The sequence below is a fragment of the Pteropus alecto genome, unplaced genomic scaffold (assembly GCF_000325575.1).
Source record: "Pteropus alecto unplaced genomic scaffold, ASM32557v1 scaffold43, whole genome shotgun sequence".
Taxonomy (NCBI): domain Eukaryota; kingdom Metazoa; phylum Chordata; class Mammalia; order Chiroptera; family Pteropodidae; genus Pteropus; species Pteropus alecto.
The window spans coordinates 2,455,623-2,476,085 of record NW_006435764.1 but is presented as its reverse complement, the minus strand read 5'-3'; the positions used below and the strand labels follow the sequence as shown (position 1 = coordinate 2,476,085).

General features: G+C 61.0%; 1 protein-coding gene across 1 annotated transcript in view; it reads right to left on the bottom strand.

Annotated features, from left to right (window-relative positions):
• Window positions 1-20,463, bottom strand: part of SHANK2 (SH3 and multiple ankyrin repeat domains 2) — a 408,406-nt gene that overhangs the window by 15,710 nt on the left and 372,233 nt on the right. Inside the window, exons 20-24 of the mRNA XM_025046286.1 lie at window positions 11,346-11,481; window positions 10,047-10,127; window positions 2,486-2,616; window positions 2,006-2,117; window positions 1,245-1,266 (exon numbers count right to left, since the gene is read on the bottom strand). Coding sequence (XP_024902054.1) covers window positions 1,245-1,266; window positions 2,006-2,117; window positions 2,486-2,616; window positions 10,047-10,127; window positions 11,346-11,481 — 482 coding nt within the window. The remainder of the gene's footprint in view (window positions 1-1,244; window positions 1,267-2,005; window positions 2,118-2,485; window positions 2,617-10,046; window positions 10,128-11,345; window positions 11,482-20,463) is intronic.

Genomic DNA, 20,463 nt, shown 5'->3' with positions numbered 1-20,463 from the left:
GCCCCCCGCAGCCCCCTGGGCCGCGCGGCACCTCTGCACCCTGCCCGCCGGCCCACAGACACAGCGCAGGCCACAGCGCACAGGGCCGGGAGGGCACGCGGCCCGTTCCGAGCCAAAAAAAAGGAAAAAGGCAAAGAAGAGCACGGGATGCGCCGAGTGCAGGCTGCTGTGTGCGTGTGCGTGTGCTGCCGTGTGCGTGTGCTGCCATGTGCGTGTGCGTGTGCGTGTGCGCGTGCGTGAGCGCGTGTTGGGATGGGGCCGCACTGGATCAGGAGTCACCCATCCTTTCGGGGTTGGCCAGGGCCCCCGGGGCTGCTTTTAGAGTCTGAGGGCTGAGGCGAGGGCAGAGGGCACTCGGGCTGCGGGGGCCGCGGCGGGGAAGGGGCGGCTTTGCGGGAGGCAGTGGCACCGCCGTCCGCCGGGCTGCAGGGAGGCCGCCGCCCTCAAGCCCGTGGCCACGGGATGCTCTCGCCCACGTGGCGGGAATCCGCTCTGTCACCTGACCTCGCCAGGCCGCCCCAGGGCTTGAGGGTACTGGCACTCCCTGGGCCCTCGGGAGGATGCCAGAGTCTGTGTGTGGGGGAACCCAACACCCCAAGTGCAGCTGGGACCAGGGTCCTGAGTGACACTCGGCCACTGGGCCCTCCAGGAGCTCTGGAACTAGCCCCGTGGGACCCCGTGGACGGGGATGAGGGGTGCAGCGTCACCCCAGTGATCAACCAGGGTCACAACTTGGCTGACAGGGCTCAGAGGTCGCAGTGCGTCCCCCTCGCCGGCCCTGACTGTTCTGTGCCTGCGTCCAGTGGGTGACACTTTCAGACTCTGTTTCCAACGGCCCAAGATACACAACATCAGGAGAATGCACTCCAGGCGGGAAGCGACACTCAGACAAGGATGCCAACAGACAGGAAGTCCCATGCGTCACGTTGCAGGCATGCAGGTTTTTCAAGGAGGTGACACAACCAATCACTTCAATTAAAAAAAAAAAACTCGTCAAGCAAACTACAGTAACTTATTATGGAAGCCTCCATTCCATAAGGGTATTCCAAATCCAGCACACTCCTGTGGGAGGCCTCTTTGGTGTCGCAAAGATGGCCTGGTGGCTCAAAGGCCTTTGCAGACCGGTGGCTATGTGTTGGTGGCCCAACGGTCACGCTCCCAAGGAGTGATAATTTAAGAATACACCTTAGAGAGTGAACTGCGTCACATTTAAGTTACACGTCCCAAACCGTAAGGTTCACTAACCTGATAGAAAGATTCTGCTGTCTGATAGGAGGAAATCAACCGTTATTAGCCAGTCAGAGCCAGGGACACGACGCGTGTGCGCTGCTCCGCGTGGCCAAGCCACCCAGCCGGTGACTTTTAGGGACCGCAGACGCGGCCTCCACGATCGCGTGCTGTTTAGTTACTGCCTCAGATGAGTGACAAGGACACCGCGCCTCTAAGCAGCAGTGCCGGGGGCGTTTCAACACCGCAGGGCAGTGACCCAGGGGCGCCAGCCGCACGCCCTCATCTCTAAGTGGCCTCGGCCTCCCCGAGTTTGCCTGGTAAAGACAGTGCTGGGTGATCTCACAGGGGGACTGTCTGAGGGTCACGGGTCCCTGCACGGAGCAGTCCGTGGGAAGCAGTGTGACATTAGCAGGAGAGGTAAGGAGTTTTCCGTGACACACGTTAAGGACGGTTTTATTAGAATTCGAGAACCCAACCCAACCACCCTCAGAAGTGTGTCCACTGAGCTCACCCTACAAAACGTGGCAGTGGCCGGCAACGCAGGGAGTGGGGGACACAGTGACACAGGACCCGTTTCCCAGCCCACTCCCCTGGACCACCCATCAGACCCGCCGCTTTGCAGGGTGGGAGGGGCCACCCTGGATTCAGCGTCCAGGGGGCAGACGCGCTCCAGACCACCGAAGCGCTCAGAGGGCCCCCTGGCGGGCAGGCCTGGGCGTGGCTGGGGTGGGCACTGACCAGGGACAAGCTCTCCGGGAAAGGCCGCGCTCCTTACCTATTGATTTCTGCCTTCGCATCGTACCTCGAGGGAGGCCCAGACACGGGCCTTTAGGGCTCCCGGGCACAGTGGGCGTCATCACGGCGATGCCCTGGCGTTCGTACACGGACTGCAACCAGAGGGCCGGGGTGAGACGCGCGCCTGGACCTGCCCTTCCGCAGTGACCAGGCCCAGAGGGCGACATGGACACCCCGGGCAGTGGGCGCCTGTCACGTGCCTTCCCGGGCTGGAGCCCGTGAGTGTCCAGCTGAGGCCTGAGCACTTGCTGGTGCTCCCAGCCCCAGAGAACGGCTGTGGCCTGAGGCCCTGGACAGGTGTGTCCTCCTCTTGTGGGGCCCAGATTTGGGCTTCGTGTCAGGACAGCGTGGGGAGTGTGACTCGAAACTACAAGGGTGGCCGTCTCCATGCATGGGAGCCCTGCCGCCTTTGGAGTGACATTGGGAGGCCTGCCCGCTTCCCCAGTATCCGGCCACTCACGTTCACGTCGGAGACGGGCGGGAAGCACCGGCTGGTGGGCCGCGGCTTGATGGTGGCCACCCTGGACTCCATGGCCATGTTCTCCGCGGCTCGGGACGGCTTGGGGGCCGGGACCACCTCATCGGCTTTATCTGCACCGTGAACAGAATGGTGGGCGTGGGTGTGAGTGACCGAAGCCCCAAACAGCCGGGGCTCAGGGCTCAGGTGGAAAAGCGCCCAAGTGCATCCCGCATGTCACACGGCACGTAACTGCTCTAGCCTCCGAAACCGAGCAAGTGGGTGCCAGTCACTCACTGTGGACACATGCGCTTCTCTGCCACGTGTGTGCACAGCGGCCCGATCCTGGTCCCCAAACCCTCACCCCGGGAGGGGGCACGTGGACAAGACATGGGAAGAAGACCCTGGCCACGCAGCCTTAGCCAGAGTTCCGGGCTGCCCTCAAAGTCCTGCCCTCAGTGGATGCTGCATTCGTACCAATGCCACTTATTTTTGATGGTGTTAACTAGGCCGCCGCTTGGACTTTTTAAGAGCCCAGAGGTGGTTCCTTTGTGACCAGGTGCAGTTGCCAGGGTCGAAGGGCCCACCACCCAGGGCTGGAGGCCATGTGGGTGCGTGGGTGCGAGCAAGCCCAGTGTGAGCCTGGGCAGTGTGGAGAAGCCCCCACTCCACCCCCCCAGTACTAGAATACTCTAGCTTCTCTGTGAAAAAGAAAGCCAAGGGTTAGTTACTAGCGACCCTTACAAATTAAGAATTTTTTAATTGAAATTTTAAACGTTAAATTTGTTTGAAAACCGAAGCACATCCTTGAACCGCCCCAAGGCCCTGGCTTTATCTAGGACATCCGAGTCCAGGCTCTGGGGCCGATCGGGGCCAGTGGAATGCAGGACCCTGCTCCGCTGAGACCCACAGGCGTCCCACTGGGTGGGGCTGGGCACGCGGGCTCCCTCCCACTGGGGCCACTGAGTTAGCACAGTGGCAATGTCCCACTGAGGACCTTGCCCCCAGGTCACCAAGAATATTTCTGTCCTCAAGCCTGGGGTCTTCTCCTAGGCACCCTGACCCATCCCGGGTCTGGTGACTGTGAAGCTCATGTCATCGACAGGGACCAGGCCTCTGGATGTCACCCAGCCCCCAGTGGTGCGGCTGGCGTGAGAGGCAGAGAGCAGACGAGCGTCGGGCCGAGGTTATTCTAGAGCCGTTACAGCCACCTGTCGCCCCTGGGGAAGCTCGGAGCCACAGCACCGAGTCACCCAGACCAGGGTCTCCAAACAGGAACCGTGGGAGGGAGGGTACGTGCTGGGCAGGGGACAGGCAGATGCCACCTCGCCTCACAGGGCGCCGGCAGGCGGGACACAGGCGCTTCCTGGTTAATCCCTAACAGGCCTGGGTCTAGGCCAGTCCTGCACCAGCTCGGCGGACTGCAGCCCAAAGTCACACCCTGCCCGCCTGTGCTTGTTGGTCCGCGGCCCGAGGACAACGTTCGTGGTTTTAAGGGACATTAAAAGGAGAGGAAGGGGGCTGTGTTACAGAGAGCGCGTGCAAGGCCTGGCACCATCTGGGCCTTGACCGGAGTCTGGACCGTTGTCCCGGTCCACCTGCCAGCCAAACGCTGCGTTGCTCAGGCAGCAGCATCAAGAAGGCCCTTCTGTGACACACGCGTCCTCGGAGCCCCACCCCACTGGAGTCTGGGCCACGTGGCTCTCCTGGCTCTTGGCCGCCCCTTGGAATTGGTCAGGAGCACCTGCCGTGGGGATACCTTCAGCCAAGGTCACGGTCCCGAGTGCGTCCGTCCCCACCTGCTGTTAGCCAGGCCTCGCTCCCTTCGCCTGCGGCACGGCTCAGTGGCTCAGTGGCACCTGGTTGACCTGCTTGGTAAGCCGGGGGGACCCCAGGGTCCCCTTGGCCTGTCCCTGGAGGCCGGGCCCCTCGAAGTGGCCGTTGGCCTTGCTTCAGCTGAGCGCCGCGTGTTTCTCCAGCGAGGGTGGGGACTTGGGTCTCTCAGGAGTTTGCCCACAGGTTGGCACGGCTTCCGCAGGCCCAGGCTCAGCTCCCGCAGCTCCCTCAGCCCAGCTCTCCCCTGGGGCCTCGGAGGGTCAAGAAGGCAACTTGGGGGGACGCTGCAGACGGACAGCCCTGCTGTGCACCTGGCCGCGTCTGAGCCACCAAGGGGCGAGGGACTCCGGGTGGGATGCTCTGTCGTCACCAGCCGGATCCCCGGGCTCCTGCGTCTAGCGGGCCCTCTGAGTCCACGTTTGGAATTGAGCCTCCCGAGCTGACGGAGCCGGTCCAGTGCGCGCCTGGCACACCGAAGTCCCATTGTGTGGCATCACCCGGATGTCCTCACGCCTGGAACGAGCTGGCAGCTGACTGCAGTCTTGGGCCCAGGGCATGAGGCAGGCACCCCGGGAAGATGACTTGAAAGATGGGCGTGCTCGGTGAGGCAGAGGCATCGCGGCTACTGATACTGGCCCCGGTCCCCGGCCTTGGTGGAGATTCTGAGCGCCTTCGTCCCATTTCTCATCCTGACGAGAACCTGGCCGTGGGGGGCCGTGATTCCGATTTTGCAGAGAGAGCAGCTGGGGTCTGAGATGCTTAAGTCCTGCCGGCGGAAATCGGGGGCCAGGTAGGAGCTTGGCTAGAGCTGGGGTCCCCGGCCTCTACGCCCCGTGCCAGCCAGGCTTCTGAGCCCTGGGGGTGGGTTACCATTGGAGAGGTCTGCATAGTCCAGCTGGTTGAAAAGCAGGGAGTGGGCGCACATTATGGTCACACTGCGTCGAGAAGGGCAGGCTGGGTGGAGCTGAAGGTGTGTCTCCCGGAGCGGAGCCATCTTGAACGAGGACATCCCTGCCCTCCTGCGTCATCCCGCCCCGACGTCCCTGTGAACCAGAGCGCACGCGAGCACCTTGGTGTGCGGCGGGGTAAGGTCGGGGGCTCTCGTTTCCTTTCCACTGAATGTGGCTCATGTGATTCAAATAAGAGGGACACCCCGCACCGCTTCCCCACGGGGCCTGAGACTCCGCTCAGCCTCCCCTCCGAGGGTTTAAAGGCTTTTAAGAAACTGGGTTCCCGCTTCCTTCTAGGCTGGCGAGGATGATCCACTTCATTTATAAAACCCCGGAGTTGGGCCAGCCCCCTGCAGTCTTACAATGAAGTTCGCAGTGACTGAAAACCGTCTTGCAGACACACTCGAAGATCGACAAATCTTAAAAAGTCTCGTGGCGAGATGATGACAAGCTCCAGAGGTGACCGCGGATCTAGGAAACAGGTGTGACGCCCGCTGTCCACAGACTGCAGACTGCCTGGCGTGGGGACAGACGTCCTCTGGGAGGGTGGCGGGTTTGTCAAGCACGGTTGGGCCGCGTGCAGCCACGGTCCTCTTGGGAGCCAGGGCAGGGCGGGTCTCCTGCCGGTGCCCAGAGACCCCAGCCTGTGAGCTCACCCTCGTCCACAGGCCGATGTCAACAGGAGTCACCCAGTGTGCCTTCCTGCGGGAGAAATCCTTGCCTAGTGAGCCAGCCGTCAGGGCAAGAGAGTGCGGAGCGGGCTTTCGCCCAAGACACAGCTTCCAGGAGGAAGGCGGACGTCACCAGCACCAGATGCTGGGACGAGCTGCACACGCTGGAAGCAGCAGGTGCCGCCAGCTGGCCCACCTGTGTTTAGTCTTCCCAGGAGGCGGCAAAGGGGTCGGGGGGCGGGCGCGTGGACCCCAGCACACGGTTTGTCATCCTCGGGCTCTGACGAGCCTCGTGCCTCCCCAGGGACGGGCCCGTGGGTGCAGCCAGAGGTGCTGGCGGCCCCGAGGCCACTGCGAAGCTGGTCCCACCACTGCTGGCCTGGCTTCTGCCCCGTGCTGTCTTGTTCTCCCTCAGGCCCAGGAGCACAGCTCTGGGGACTAGAGAAGGTCGTCGGGAACACTGGGGACCGGACGGGTTCTGGAGACGAAGTGAGGTCTCACGGGTCTTCGTCGCCTGCCTGCAGTCACCAAGTGGGAGGCGGCTCCGCGCTGGGCCTGTTACTGTGCTGTCAGTTTCCTGGGACCGCCGGGACGGGGCGTCTCTAACCGGGCGGTTTACGGAGGCGACTTTATTCCCACGTGGCCTGGAGGCCAGGACTCTGGAATCGGGGTGGCAGCAGGTTGGTTCCTTCCAGGGCTCCCCGCGAGGCGCCTTCCTGGGCTCCGGCTGCATCACCCCAATCTCTCCCTCCGTCTTCACGTGGCCCCTGCACGCGTCCCTCTGCTGTGTCAGCCTCGCTCTCCTCTGGTGACGGCCCCGTCGCCAGGGCAGGGCCCACCCCAGTCCACAGGCCCTCCCCCTCGTTCCATCTGCAAAGACCTTGCTTCCCGACAAGGTCACTTTCACAGGGTCTAGGTGGACATGAATTTTGGGGACACGATTCAACCAGCGCCTCCACGAAGACCTGATTTTCTCCTATTGCACACGGTCTTTCTGGAGTGTGACAAATGCTTCTTGGGAGGTGAGGCGGCGTGATAGGCCTGGAGCATTCCCGGCACACCTACTGCGTGCTGGGGGACGCGGGAGCCCCGCACCGCGTGCCATGGTCCCTGGGCCCCGGCACACGCCCCACAGGAGCTGGGTCGGCCACAGCTGCTGGGCCCTTCGAGGTTTTCTGGCCCATGCGCCGCCTCCGGTTCCGGCTGGGGTCAGGCAGTGTGGGGCGGGGGCATTTGGCGCCGACTCCGCATCCAGTTTTCTGATGTTCAGAAGCCGGCGGCCTCCACTCAGGACCCTGCCTGTCCTCTGTGGATTCTGGTGGCCCTGGGGACCACGGCCGCTCTCCTTATCCTCTGTCACAGTTTGGGGTGTCTGGCGGCTGGAGGAGCCCTGAGGGAGGGGCGCAGTGGATGTGGCCACAGGCCCCCCCGCCAGGCCCTCGCTGGCAGCGGGCTTTCTGGGCAGCTCTGCTCCAGGGACGGGTTCCCGGGGGCCCACGTGGGGTGCCTTTGTCAGGATGGTGGTGGACGGAGGGGCTGATCCCATCAGCTGGGGGTCGGCCTTAGGCTGAGGGGAGTCTAAAGGGAAGTCAGATCCCAGGGAGCATTCTGTGCCCTGGGCCGACACGGTGACTGATCCCAGAAAACCCTCCGGGGGTTTCCGGGGCAGCCCCTGGGGCTTCGGAGGCCCGAGACCGTGCAGAGAAAAGGCTGCTAGGCTGGCCTGCACCCACGGGCAGTTGTGGGGAGAAAGGGGGCGCTCCCACCTCGGCGCTCGGGGACCCCACTTCCCGATGCCCCCTCACTGGGTTCAAGGCCCACTTGCCCTGGTTTCGGCATTTTGGACGCTGTGTGTGCACCCAGGGTCATGGGATAGGGTCCCTCCACCACCCCCAGAAAAGCAGTTTTGACCCGATAGTGTTTTTCTTAATTGTTGGGGTGGTTGTCTCCAGCCGTCAGGTGGGAAACACCCCAAAATGTGGCGTTGCTGAAGGAGGGGCCTGTGTCTTTCAGGGCACACGTGGGGCTGTGTCTTGGCTGCTCACAGCACAGCGACGGCCAGGCCTCCCACCCGTGCCAGCCCCCAGCGGGGCAGGGCAGCTGTGGCCTTACGGTTCAAGGACAGTTTTTCTTGCGGGGGCAGAGCCGGCCTCCTGGGGAGTCCTATGGGGTTGCCTTGCCCACGGCCAGGGGGCCAGCCCTCCCTCCATGCGCCAGGGCCTCTGCTTGCCTGCACCCTGACCGGCAGCCACGGCGGCTGCCCGTAGGGAAGACCTAGCTGTGACAGCTGAGGGTCCCGCGGGCTTCACAGTCACGAGATGAGGACACGTCTCAGGTGAGATGCGGGACACGCTGGGGGACACAGACGGGAAACGTGAAGCAGACGCGACAGACTGCACGGGGCCGTGTCCTGGAGCGGGCCCCGCGCGGGGGACACAGCACGGGGTCACGGCACAGGGGGACGCCACGCCGACGGCCACAGAGGGTGTCCCCCGCAGGGCGTGCGGGCGGGGGCTGTACACAGACTCGGGCTCTCCCCTTACCCTTCTTCTTCCGGACGGAGGCTTGCAAACAGAAAGGGGAGCGTGAGTCCCAGACGGCAGTGCCTGCCGGGGCCTGGGGGCTGGACCCCCGGACCTGACCCGACCCTCCGCGCATGCGGCCCAGATGCGGGCAGGCGGGGCGTCTGGGGGGCAGGATGTGCCATCTGCGGCTTTCTGGGGACCTGGACACCAGGGCCGACCTTGCAACAGGTCTGGCTGGTAACCCCATTCCTGGGCTTTCCTGCCCACTCGCCCAGCCCCTCCCAGCGCTCTACGTGGACAGTGGGCTCCGCCAGGGCATGCGTGAGCCAGAAGGGCCCGCGTGGGGTGAGAGGGGCCAAGGGCTCAGAGAACGGAGCAGTGCCCATCTGTCTGAACCGACCCCACGAGAGTCCCCCTTTGAAGGTAGGCTGCTTGCTGGTCCCTTGGGGGGAAGGGGCCCTGCCACAGGCCCTTCGGGGAGCGAGGGGCACGAACTCCTCATTTTAGAAGACATGCAGTGATTCTCACCATCGTCCCTTCAGGGGCCACACCAGGGGCAGGGGACAGTGGGGTTTTCCAGTCTCGTTGGCCAGACGTAATGTGGTTAGGCGGGTGGGGGAGGGCCCGCGGGGGGCTGCGGGTTTGGGCGGGGGCAGCGCCACAGCAGGTGCTCTCTCCCGAAGAACTGGGCCTGGGCGCCGGCTGCTAGAGTCCAGCCCCAGGACATGGCGACCGCGAGGGGCACTCACAGGGAGGTGGCCTGGGCCAGGAGGACGGTCCGCCCACCGTGGACAGAGTGCATGAGACTGGCTCAGAGGAGCCGCAGGAAAGAAGGGTGGGGAGGATGGCCAAAGGTTCTGGGGGTGAAGCCTGGGACCCGGTGGGGGTGACAGCCAGGGGAACACCCCGGACCGGCTGGGCCACGCAGGCTTCGGGTTCAGGGCTGGCGTCTGAGCCACGTGCCCTGTTCACCTGCCCCCCGCATGCTGTCAGCGGAGCCGGCGTGTCCGCCCACCCCCACCCCGCGTGGCTCAGTCACTCTCCCTCCAAAGGTATCCCCGGGCTCTGTGGCCACTTCTCAACACGACGTTCGGCCAGCGTCCCAGAGGCTCACGCCGCCAGCTCCAGGGCCACCCCTCTTAGAGATGGTCACCACGGGCTGCGGGGCCCAGGGCCGTGGTGCTCTGCACGGCCGTGCCCGCCTGTGACGGGGTCTGAGGGCCGGGGCCTCCTCGCCCCTTGCAGACCTTTGGAGAAGGCGCCAGGAGCTCCCTAAACCTGGTGAGCGCCCACCAGGCCCGCCAACCCCCAGGGCAGAGGTGGCTTTAAGAGGTGGCCCTCGCCAGCAGGGGGAGCTGTCTGGGGGATACCGTGGGGCAGCTTACCTTTATCCACTAGCGAGCGGCCCAAAAATTCAAAACAAAACAATGTTAGACGAAGAGGGAGAGGAAGAGGCAAAACTAGTCACCGCAGCGGAGCGGGCGGGCGGGACGGAGGAGCCGGCGAGGGGCAGGGGCCGGGCCATGCACGCAGGGCGGGAGGCGCGGGAGGCGCGGGGCTGGGCCGGGCAGGCGACTCTTACCGAGCTCCTCCAGCTCCGAGGTCATGGACTTGGAGCGCAGCGTGAGGGCCGTGGTCGGAGCCCGCTTGGGGGGTGGGGGCGCTGCAGGGGCCGACAGGAGAGACCAGGCGTGAGGCTGGCCCCGCCGCGAGGCCGCCGCCCCAACCCACCTTCCCGCGCCAGAGGCGGTGGCCTGAGCCTGCGGCTTTCCTCCTGCGAGGCCGACGACAGGCGGGGCCGTCCGCCAGGGTGGGCAGGCTGGCCATGGTCGCCTGCTGGCCTGCGGCAGTCCTTGGGCTGGGGACGTCTGCTGGCTTCACCTGGGCTGCGATGGGTTGGGACCAAGCAGGGGGCTCGGGTGGACCGCGACAGGCCCTCCCGGGGGACCCCAGCCCCTCTGCACTCAGCCTAGCCACGCCAGGCTCTGAGGGGTGCAGCGGAAGCATACGGCCAGGAGGCTCGGCCAGCTCCGTGCTGTGCCTGCCGGCGACTAAGAGGGACTGACGGTCCAGCAGCCTGTGCAGCCCCGGGCGGCTGAGGGGGGCCCCAGCGGGGTGCGATTCTTCCTTGTCCCCACCCCTGTCACAGCAAGGACACAGGCCTCACACATTGCCGATGCCCCTTTCCCAGCCCCCTTTTGAGAGAAGCCTGAGAGCCCCTCAGCATCTCTCCTCACCCCTCTCCCGAAACCCTCAGGCCACAGGCTCCCCGTCCACAGTGCAGGGCCCCCTCCTCCAGGCAGCCCTCCCTGGCTGTGCCCCTGCTCTGTGTCCCAAGCCCAGGCTGAGGGCTCTAGGTGGGCTAGGGGGAGGGGACACGCCCTTGCTTAGGGGAAATGCTGGGAGGCTGGAAGGAGCAACGTGTTCCTCCAGCCTCTCCCCAGCCAAGGGGAGCCGGGGGTACCTCTGGCCTGTTCCCAGCCCCCCACTGTGGCCTCTCTCAGGAAGGAGGGCAGGATCCAGTCACGGTGGGGCCAGCAAGCTCTCTGGACACTGGGACCAGTGGACGGCACCCCTTTCACGGGCACAGGCTGCATGCTGGCGGGACCCATCACAGTGACCGATGGACAGTCGGGTCCGGGCGAGCGCCCCACCCCTGTCTGCTGAGCACAGCCCTTGTCTGAGGCCACCACTGCACCGTTTGCAGGCCCCAGTCAGCCCATAACCTCCCTTCCAGCTCTTTGTCCTGCTCCCAGGGGCCCGGATCCCAGTGGGAGGAGTGGGGGACACACATGAGGCGCCCAAGCCCGCCCTGCCCCACCCCTCCCAGGGGCAGGGCTCGTGGCGGAGGGGTAGGTGGCGGGCGGCATGGGGCAGGCACCTTTCTTCCTGGCGGTGTCGTCGGGGTCGAGATTCCTGGTCACCGTCACCACCTTGAGGACGAGGTGGTTCCCTCCCTGGCGGATCATGTTCACCACCTGCCGGTGGCCGACCTTCACGACGTTCTCATTGTTGACCTGCGGGGGGAAGGGGCACGGCCGTGAGACCTCGCGGGGCCCTGTGGGTTTGAGGAGCGATGCTCTCGGGGAGGCCGGAAGGAAACCGCTGGGGCCGGCGTTGTCGCCGCAGTTAGGTGGCCGGGGAGCTGGGGGCCTGGGGCCGTTCCTGTGCCCTGCGGGCTCCTGTCACCCCAGCGGGCATCCTCGGTGCTCACCGGGCAGACCCAGGAGCCATTTCCCTGGTGGCCAGTGCTGCACAGTCCCCCCGGGCCAGCTTTCCATATCCACAGCTGCGAGAAACCTGACCTTTACTTGCTTCTCACATACTTGAGAAGCTGTCACACTGACTGGCTCATTTCCTTCCCAGGCTCCACCCTCCTCCCCGCCCTGGAGGCCCGAGAAGGTATGGAGTGTGGCCACCAAGAGTGATGGGTCCCCTCCCGCGCCCTGCTCCTCGGGGGCCACTGCTCCAGCCCTCCAGGGACACCCCAGGCTGTCCTCACTGCGCCCACTGCAGTATCGGGTGTGCTTGGCGTCTGTTGAGCCCCAGTCCCTCGCTTTCACCTCCATGTCCCCACCGGGGTGGATACGCGGGGCACAGAAGCAGAAACGGATGCACGGTGACATCCATGAGTGGGGCGGGGCCGGGCCTCGAATCTCAACGCCTTGGTCCCCTTGCAGCTCCTGAAACTCAGTCCAGCCACAGACCTGCTGGTCCACCGCCCCCTGTCCACAGTCAGAGCGGTGGCCACAGACCCTCGGTGGGACAGCGGGGAGAGAGCTCGCCGCGCTCCACCTGGCTTGCTCACGGTGTTTGGACCCCACCTGTCGCACTCACTGGACCGAACCTCTTCAGGGGGCCAGGGCCCCCACCGTCCCCCAGCTCCCGGTCTGGGCGCTGGGATGGTGTTGTGACCACTCTGGGCACCAGCTTCGAAGGAAGGAGCTGCCCGGTCACAGGAAGCAGTCAGAGGCAGTGGCGGCCCCACTCGGCCACCGCCAGCCCCATCTGGCTGCGCCGCTTCCTGTGTGCGTTCCGTCAAAACCTGTGAGGTCCAGCGCAGCCGCACACAAGTGTCACAAGGCTTGGTAAATTCCACACGCCGCACGTCTATGTGACTGACGCCAGGGCGAAGCACGGGGGGCCCGCCCCCCACCGGCGACAGCGCACAGGTGAGCGGCCCGCTCATCTCTGACGGCTCTTCCAGGCGGAGACCCAGCGCCCAGCGGGGACTCAGTAAAACACGCTCAGCCGCTGCAGAGGACAGACCGTGTGGGGACCACGGGCAACGGGCTGCGAGGGAGGCAGGAGACCAGATCAAGTCTGGAACCGCTGATGGCATCCCCGGGGGACGGGGGACGAGGTATGCAGGGGCAAGACCCCTCCTGAGCAGCCACGAGCGTGGGGCGCCTCGCGGCATGGGAGTGCAGGCCAGGAGTGGCGAGACGCCAACACCCGAGAACCTTCCAGGTCAGCCCCGTGGGAGGCCATGGGGACAAGGTGAGGACCTGACTGTGCGGTCGATGGGTGGGGACCAGCTGCCCTGCTCACGACGGGTCCCAAGTGCAGGCATTGGGTGGGGCGTGAACAGAGACAGCCAGGGTCACCTTAACCCTGTCACCCAGCATTCTGGCTGAGCTGCTAGGGGCTGAGGGGACTCAGCTACAAGGCCGCTGGGCAGGAAGGTGCCCTGGGGACCTGGACTCTGACCTTGATCCAGCGTCCTGCAGCCGCTGACCCTCAGGCCTCGGGCCTGACTCCCTGGAACCCTGGGGCTCTGGAATCTTCTGCGTCTTTGTTCCCGGTAGTTGGCCCTTGTTCTCCCGCGACCCCCACCAGGGCTGGTCTTGGCCACACTGGGGACCATGCCTGGGGAGGGGCTAGACATGGTGGCAGAAGAGTCCCTTCTGAGGTGTCAGACACCTCAGCAACCGGGTTTGGGGAAGAGGTCTCCAAAGGCATGAGTTGCTAATGGCAGATTCTCAGGCAGCAGGGCCTTCTGCGCCTGGGGGCGTGGCGCTGTGGAGGCAGAGGGGCGCCGGGGGAGGGCCCCAGCTCCCACGATGACACCACCCACTTGCTGGGCGACCCGGAGTGGCCCACGCACCCTGTCTGTGCTCCGGCTGCCTGGTCCATGCAATGAGGTGATGCAGCTCCTGCTTCCTGGCTGCTGTGAGGCCTGACCCCCTCGTCCGAGGTCTGGCCCCACGCAGTCTCCCTGTCCCCTGCCTGGCTCCTCCATGTCTTAGGGGACCAGGTCCACCTTTTCTGAGAAGCCCACGTCCCCCCTAGCTCCTGATGACTGCACTGACGGCATTGGGCACAGGAAGCGATGTCTCAACCCCAGCCCCGGGGCAGCACCCCACCAGTGGCAGGGCCTGATGGGGAGAGCTCTGAGGAACAGTGCTGGCTGCCCCTGAAACGTGCTCTGTCTTGGAAAACCTGATGACAGAGAGGCTCAGTGGGCGGGCTTGGCGGGGCTGTCGCTGAGCTGGGGGTCTGAGTTCTTGGGTGACATCTTCCCTTGTATCCCCTAGTGAGATCTGTCTGCGCAGACGCTGGGAGCACACTGCAGGAGCCCCTCGAACTGACCACGGACAGGAGGCCACTCTGGCAGAGAACTTGGCTGTGTGGCACAGCCTGTGCCCGGCCCCGACCTTGGGCAGAGAGCAGAGCCACCCACCCAAGTCACCAGGTCCCGATCTCAAACCCCAATGGTGCCCGATGACCTGGCTCCCCTTGCTCAGCTGTGTGCAGAGGGTCCATCCTGACCCTCCGCCCCCAGACCTCGATGCCCCAACGCCCCATCACCCCCACCACACTCAGGGCTCGGTCACTAGGACCAAGTCCGCAGTCGGCTGGGCCTGCCACCTCTCTGCCCTGGGTGCGACTCTTCACGTCCCCAGACACACCTGTTAGAGGCTGAGTTGTGAACCCCCAATTCATACGTTGACATCCTAACCCCAGCACTCCAACACTCGATGGTGTTTGAAAACGGGGTCATTGCAGATACTCCAGTTAAGATGAGGTCCCTCGGGTGGGCCTTGATCCTAGGTGACTGTGTCCTTACCGAGAGGGGAACTGGGACACAGACACGCACAGGGAGGACTCCGGGTGAACACGCCGGCAGAGAGGGGTGACGCCTCTAAAAGCCAAGAAGCGGCAGAGGGCGCCAGCCCCGCCAGGAGCCGGAGGGAGTCCTGGACCAGCTGCTCCCACACGGCCTCAGAGGCCCACCCTGTGCTTGACCTAGGACTTCTGGCCCCTAGGATGAGCATCTGCCGTGTAAGCCGCATGGTCCGCGGCGCTTTGCTACGATGCCCTTGCCTTGTGGGAGCGGGCAGCCCCTCCCTCTGGGAGGCCACCCCTCCCCGGTCCTGCGGGGCCCTCACTCTGGCCCCACAGCCTTGGGGCGGTCAGCACCTCGCCCGCTCCTTTCTTGAACAACTTGTCCCCTCTGCTGTCGGCTCAAACCCCGCCGACTTTGCGGGAGAGAGAGGTGGCCGCTACTTAAAGCTGGAACCTCAAGGGCCAAAATGTGGCTCTGCGCACTTGCCAGGAGCCTACCACAGGCCCTTCCTGGGGACTTGGGGACCAGCCCGCTATCCTCCAGCCTCTGCAGTTCCGTATCTTGTCTCTGGTTTGAGGCAGGTGAGGCGGAGCTGTCTTGGCGAGCAGGTGACTCAGGAATGATTGGTTTTAGTTAAGGGGACTGAAGGAGCAGACCCCAGGGCCACGGTCACCCAGACTGGCAAAGATGGCAGACGCAGTTCCCGCCAGTGAGGCCACAGCCCCAGACGCTGCTGCGGCATACCCAGTGCCAGTGCCAGTGCCAGGCAGGGGGCTTCTGGGGTGTTACGGGCGGGACTTGGGGGCCGGGAGAGGTAATGCCACAGGAAAATGATAGCAGGGCCCCGCCCACGGCCGTGTTTGTGCAGACCCCCTGCCATGCCCCACGCCACAGAGGTCTCATCAGAACTGCCCCCTTTCAGTGGGGCCTCGCTGGTCACTGGTCTGTGGCTCGCTGAGCTCCCTAAGAAAACGCTGTCTTTCCGGGCGCCCCCTTTTCTGCCCCTGGGCTCAGATCTTGCCTCCCTCCTCCTCTGTTCTCTGTCCCTGGGCGGAGGGAGCTCCTCTGTAAGATGGGGTGCCCCACAAGATGGGATGTCCCCCAGGACAGGGTGCCAGGCAGGGTACACATCCCAGCCTTCCTCCACCCGCTGGGCAGCATCTGCCTGGGCAGCATCACGTCTAGTGAGTCCCGGAGGATCCCCCTCTTCTGGGCACAAAGGGGCGGCAGCCACACTCCCACTGCCCCCCCTTCCCCATGAGGACGAGCGTGGCGCGCATTTCCTGACAGAGGACCGGCTTCTCCGGCCTGCACGGTGGGTGGCGGTCCCATCACAGAGCCCACTCGGCCGTGGGCCCTCGCACGCTTCTCCCCCGCCACCCTCCCTCAGCCAGTTCCGTCTTAAATTCTCATCCTGCTTTGCAAAGTAGATAAGCTCTGGATGGAGTCTTTCCCCAAAAGCAAGAAGCGTGCCAAGGTCAGAGCCGCAGGCCGCGTGGGCTTTCGGGGATCAGCTGCTGCTGTGCAGGTGAGCACGCCGACAGCGAGGGCACAGAGGTGCCAACTGGCGTGTGGCGCGCTGCCTATAAATAGCCTCCCTCGGGAAGAGCAGGCAAAGGCACGAGGCAGCACCAAGCAACCTTGACAAGACAGGACCGGGGCCGGCCTGGGCGGGATGGGAACGCGTGGCGACTAGTGTGGTGGGGACGTAGCAGCGAAGAGCAGACTGTGCTCTGAATTTCGCAGCCTTAAAACTAAAAATTCAGTTTAGCCTGCAGTGGGACTTTGGGACCAGCTACCGTCCTTAAAACAGATGCTCGAAATTGCTCGTGTGGTGATGGGACTCTCAGGCTGATTAGATGAAAGGCTTGCTGTTTCTTCGGCTGCCTAGGTTGGCATCTTAAACGTTCGCGGGGTTCCGGTGTCCCTCAAAAAACCTGGCCCTGCAATTCTGGCGCGCTGCCACCAGGAAGAGCTGTGTGCCTTGATCACCCGCCGCATTTATAGAAGGTCAGCCAAGTCCCGGGGCTCCTGGGATCACGGCCTAGCAGTAGAGAGAAACGGCTCACGAGTCACAGGCCCAGCTGGCTGGAAGGAAGGGTACTGTGCCTGTCCATGCACCGTCCGTACACACACACGGGGCGGGGGACCACAGGCCACGTGCTGGCAGAGGAGCACGCGTCTGGCCCCCACCACAGTCCAGGAAGCTTCGTGAAGAATGCGGAGACAGCCCGTCCTCTGCACGCTTTTGTACCTTTCCAACTAATTCTCCTCTTCTGCCTAAATTGTTATTCAAAACATCAAACTCGTACGCGCACGCGGTTTGAAGAGACAGAGCTTGTTACAAAGCCGACAGCGCCCGCCACCTGGCCCCGCTCGTCACTTCCAAAGCCTTCGGCCCATTCTGTCTGTATCTGCCACCGCATCTCTAAACACACATGTACTGTGGCTACGTGATGTGTAAATTTTAGATGGTATCTGCTGACACATCGCCATGGGAAAGGATGCTCTAGCTCGGGGCATCTCGACAGTGGCACTATCCCAAGTCTGGACCAATGAACTCTTAGTTGTGGGTGTTTAGTAGCATCCCTGGCCTCTACCCACTAGAGCGGCACCCCTCTCACCCCGAATGTGACAATGCAGAGTGCTTCAGGACACTGCACCTCGCGTCCTCGGGGGGGTCCAAAGTCGCCCTCCGCTGAGGACCACCGACGTGGCCTTTCTCATCCCACTCCAGCCCGTGTTTCCATCCTCTGGTTACAGTTAGATCGTGATTTTAACCGGAGCGACACCCGGGCCTTACACCACGACCGTGCGGTATCTACTCACAGCTAAACGGTACGGCCTACTATGATTACTTTGTCTCTTTCCCAGATACACTTTCTTTTCCCTGGAGTGGAATAATTCTCTGGCGTTTGTTTATTAGTTTAATTTTCTACATACTTAACAGTAATTCAAACCCAAACACTTCTTAATTATGTAAATCTCTTTTCAAAATCTTCAAACACTTCGGGTATTTTGTTGTTTGTCTTCTTGCTAAAATCACTCCTGAAGACGTCTCTGCTCTGAAAAATGTGGTTCGGGGATCTGTGCACCTGTGTTCCCATTAATGTCACCCCCGGGATCCCCTCCGATTCTTTCTCGTGTTGGATCGCCTAAATCCTAGACTCCACGTATGTATTTATTTGGTGCAAAGCCTCATTATTGGTAGAGGACATTCTCCAGTACTTTCCTATTAAAGAAGTTTGGGACATAAGTTGTTTTGGGGGAAGGGGACATTCCCTATTTGAAAATGGCTTTATCTACATACTTAAATGGTAGTTTGGTTGGGTATAAAATTTGAGGTTGGACAGTAAAGTGAGCTCATAGGAGTGACTTCTGCAGGTGACAACAATCAAGTCTGGACAAAATACAACCTCCTACCCCTAAACCTAAACAGACACAGTTCCCTGAGAGCTCCAGAGGACGAGCAAAGTCAGGCAGATTTTGGATGGGAGTGGAAAATTAGGAGATTCGGGCCGTGGACAGAGAGTGGGGTAGGTCACCTGAAACTCTGATAGAAAACAGCCTTTCTGGCTTGAGAAATCCGAAGGCAGAGCCAAAGGTGGCCACAGCTGCCAAAGTGAGGGGAGAGCCCCAGAATAGAGAGCCGTGGAAGAATAACTTCATGTTCCTTGTGTAAACGTCCCCCCGAATCGCTAGTGGATGCCTCAACTACGCATGCACAGGGCTGACTCGAAACGGCTTGCAGATAAGGCTGAAATGCCTGAACTGAAATTTGAGCTGCTGCTCCTGCAGGCCAGACAGTTTGCAATTTGAGTCTAACCAAGGTAATTATCAGCTTAAGCAAAAACATCAACACTCATCCAGGCAACGTAACAGAATCCAGCGTGGCCACGGCATAACATTCACAGTATTCAGGATGTAGTACAAACTCGAGAAAACCCAGAGGTGACTTAGATGACGCAATTCTCAGACAAGGTCTTTGAAGCAGGTATCCTAAAATACTCAGGTAAAGGAAAGTATACTCCTAGTGCATAGAAGATAGACAATCTCAGCAAAACAATTAAAACTATAAAAAAGAGCTGGGACGTTTAGAATGAAAAGTACAACATCTAAAATCAAAGAAACGCACTGGATGGGCTTAAAAGCAGAATGGATATGAAAGCAAAGAGGAGCTTGAAGATACATCAGTAGAACTTACCCAACATGAAAGAGAAAAAGATTTTCAAAAGGGAACAGAGACTTAGGGACAGTGAGTGGGCCATGCCAAGAGGTCCAGCATAAGGATGATTAGAGTCCCATGAGGGGAGAATAATTATTAGAGTCTCAGAATAGACAGAGAAAAATGGGTCAGAAAAAATATCCGAATGACCATGGACTTCACATCAGAAGCTATAGAGACCGGAAGAGTGTGGAATAATACCTTAAAACCGTGAGGAAAATAACAACCTAAAATTCTACATCCAGCGGAAATGTCTTTAAAGCACGAAAGCGAAATAGACATCTGTAGAGATGTGAAAACCGAGAGAGTTGGTTGTCAGCGGACCTGCACCGCGAGAAACGAGAAAGGAGGGTCCTCAAGGTGGAGGGGAGGGACCCTGGGTCTTCGGAAGGCGCGAAGGGTACTGGAAACGGTGAACACCTAGGTAAAACATATACGGTTCTTTTCTCTCTCGTTAAAAAATAGATACAGCTATTTGAGATCAAGTAACATCGTTTTGTGGGGTTTGTAGCGTGAGTAGGTGTAGCACCTGTGATACTCGCAGGAAGGTGGGAGCGAGGCGGACACACCTAGATGCCGAGGTTTTATAGTTCACGTGACGTGTGCAGTACGAATTCTAAGTAGACTGTGCAGTTAAGGATGTGCACAATAATCCCAGAGCCACCACTAAGAAGAATGCAGAAGAGTACAGCTCAAAGCCGATGCGTTAAAATGGAGTTCTAAAAATAGATCATCTAAAATAAAGCAGAAAAGGGGAGAACAGAGAGGACAAACAAAAAAACAAATGACCCGGTAGACCCATACGGACCCGCTTCGATCGTAATATTACGTGTCAATGGGATGAAACTCGAGTTAAAGAGCAGATACTATAAAAATGGATTAAAAAATAAAGACCGACATAGGTTGTCTGTATATTTTAAATACAGACACACACAAAGTTGAAAGTAAATTAACGGGGAAAAAAAAGACATCCCATGGGTGGAGTGATTGTATTAATACCAGACAAAATTAACTTCAGCCATTGTGAAAAACAGTTTGGCAGTTCCTCGCAATGTGAAGCACGGGTATGATGTGACCCAGAAACTCCACTCCTAGGTATATTCTCAAGAGAAGTGAAAACGTTTGTTCACAGAAATCCCCGGACACGGAAGCTCGCAGGGGTGGTGTTCACAATAGCACAGATGTGGGGGTCGGAGGGACGGGGCATGATGGAGATGGGCACGAGGTTAGCAAATCACACTGTGCTGGCAGCGGCGACGCTGAGCATGCGCTGAAATCCTCTGCACCGTGCGATTTAACGAGCCGAAGGTGACGGTGCGTGAGTTACATCTCGATAAAGCCCTTATTTACAGAAAGACTGAAGGAAAAAGGCATTACCAGAAACGAAGAGGGGCATGTCATTATTATATAAGCAGTAATTCAAAAGGAGGACACAACAGTCACAAACACGTATGCGCCTGATAACAGAGCCTCAACATATAAAAGCAGACTCTGACAGAAGTAGAGAGAAATAGGCAGCTGTGCAAACATGGCAGGAGGTTTCAACGCCCCTTGCTCAAATCGATAGGGTAGCCAGACGAAAAGAAAAAAAATCAATACGCAGATGATCTAAGCAAATACCTTGAACTAATTGATATTTACGGAACACTACACCCGACGATTACGGAACGTGCGTGCTCTCCGAGTGCGTGTTCAACGTTCACC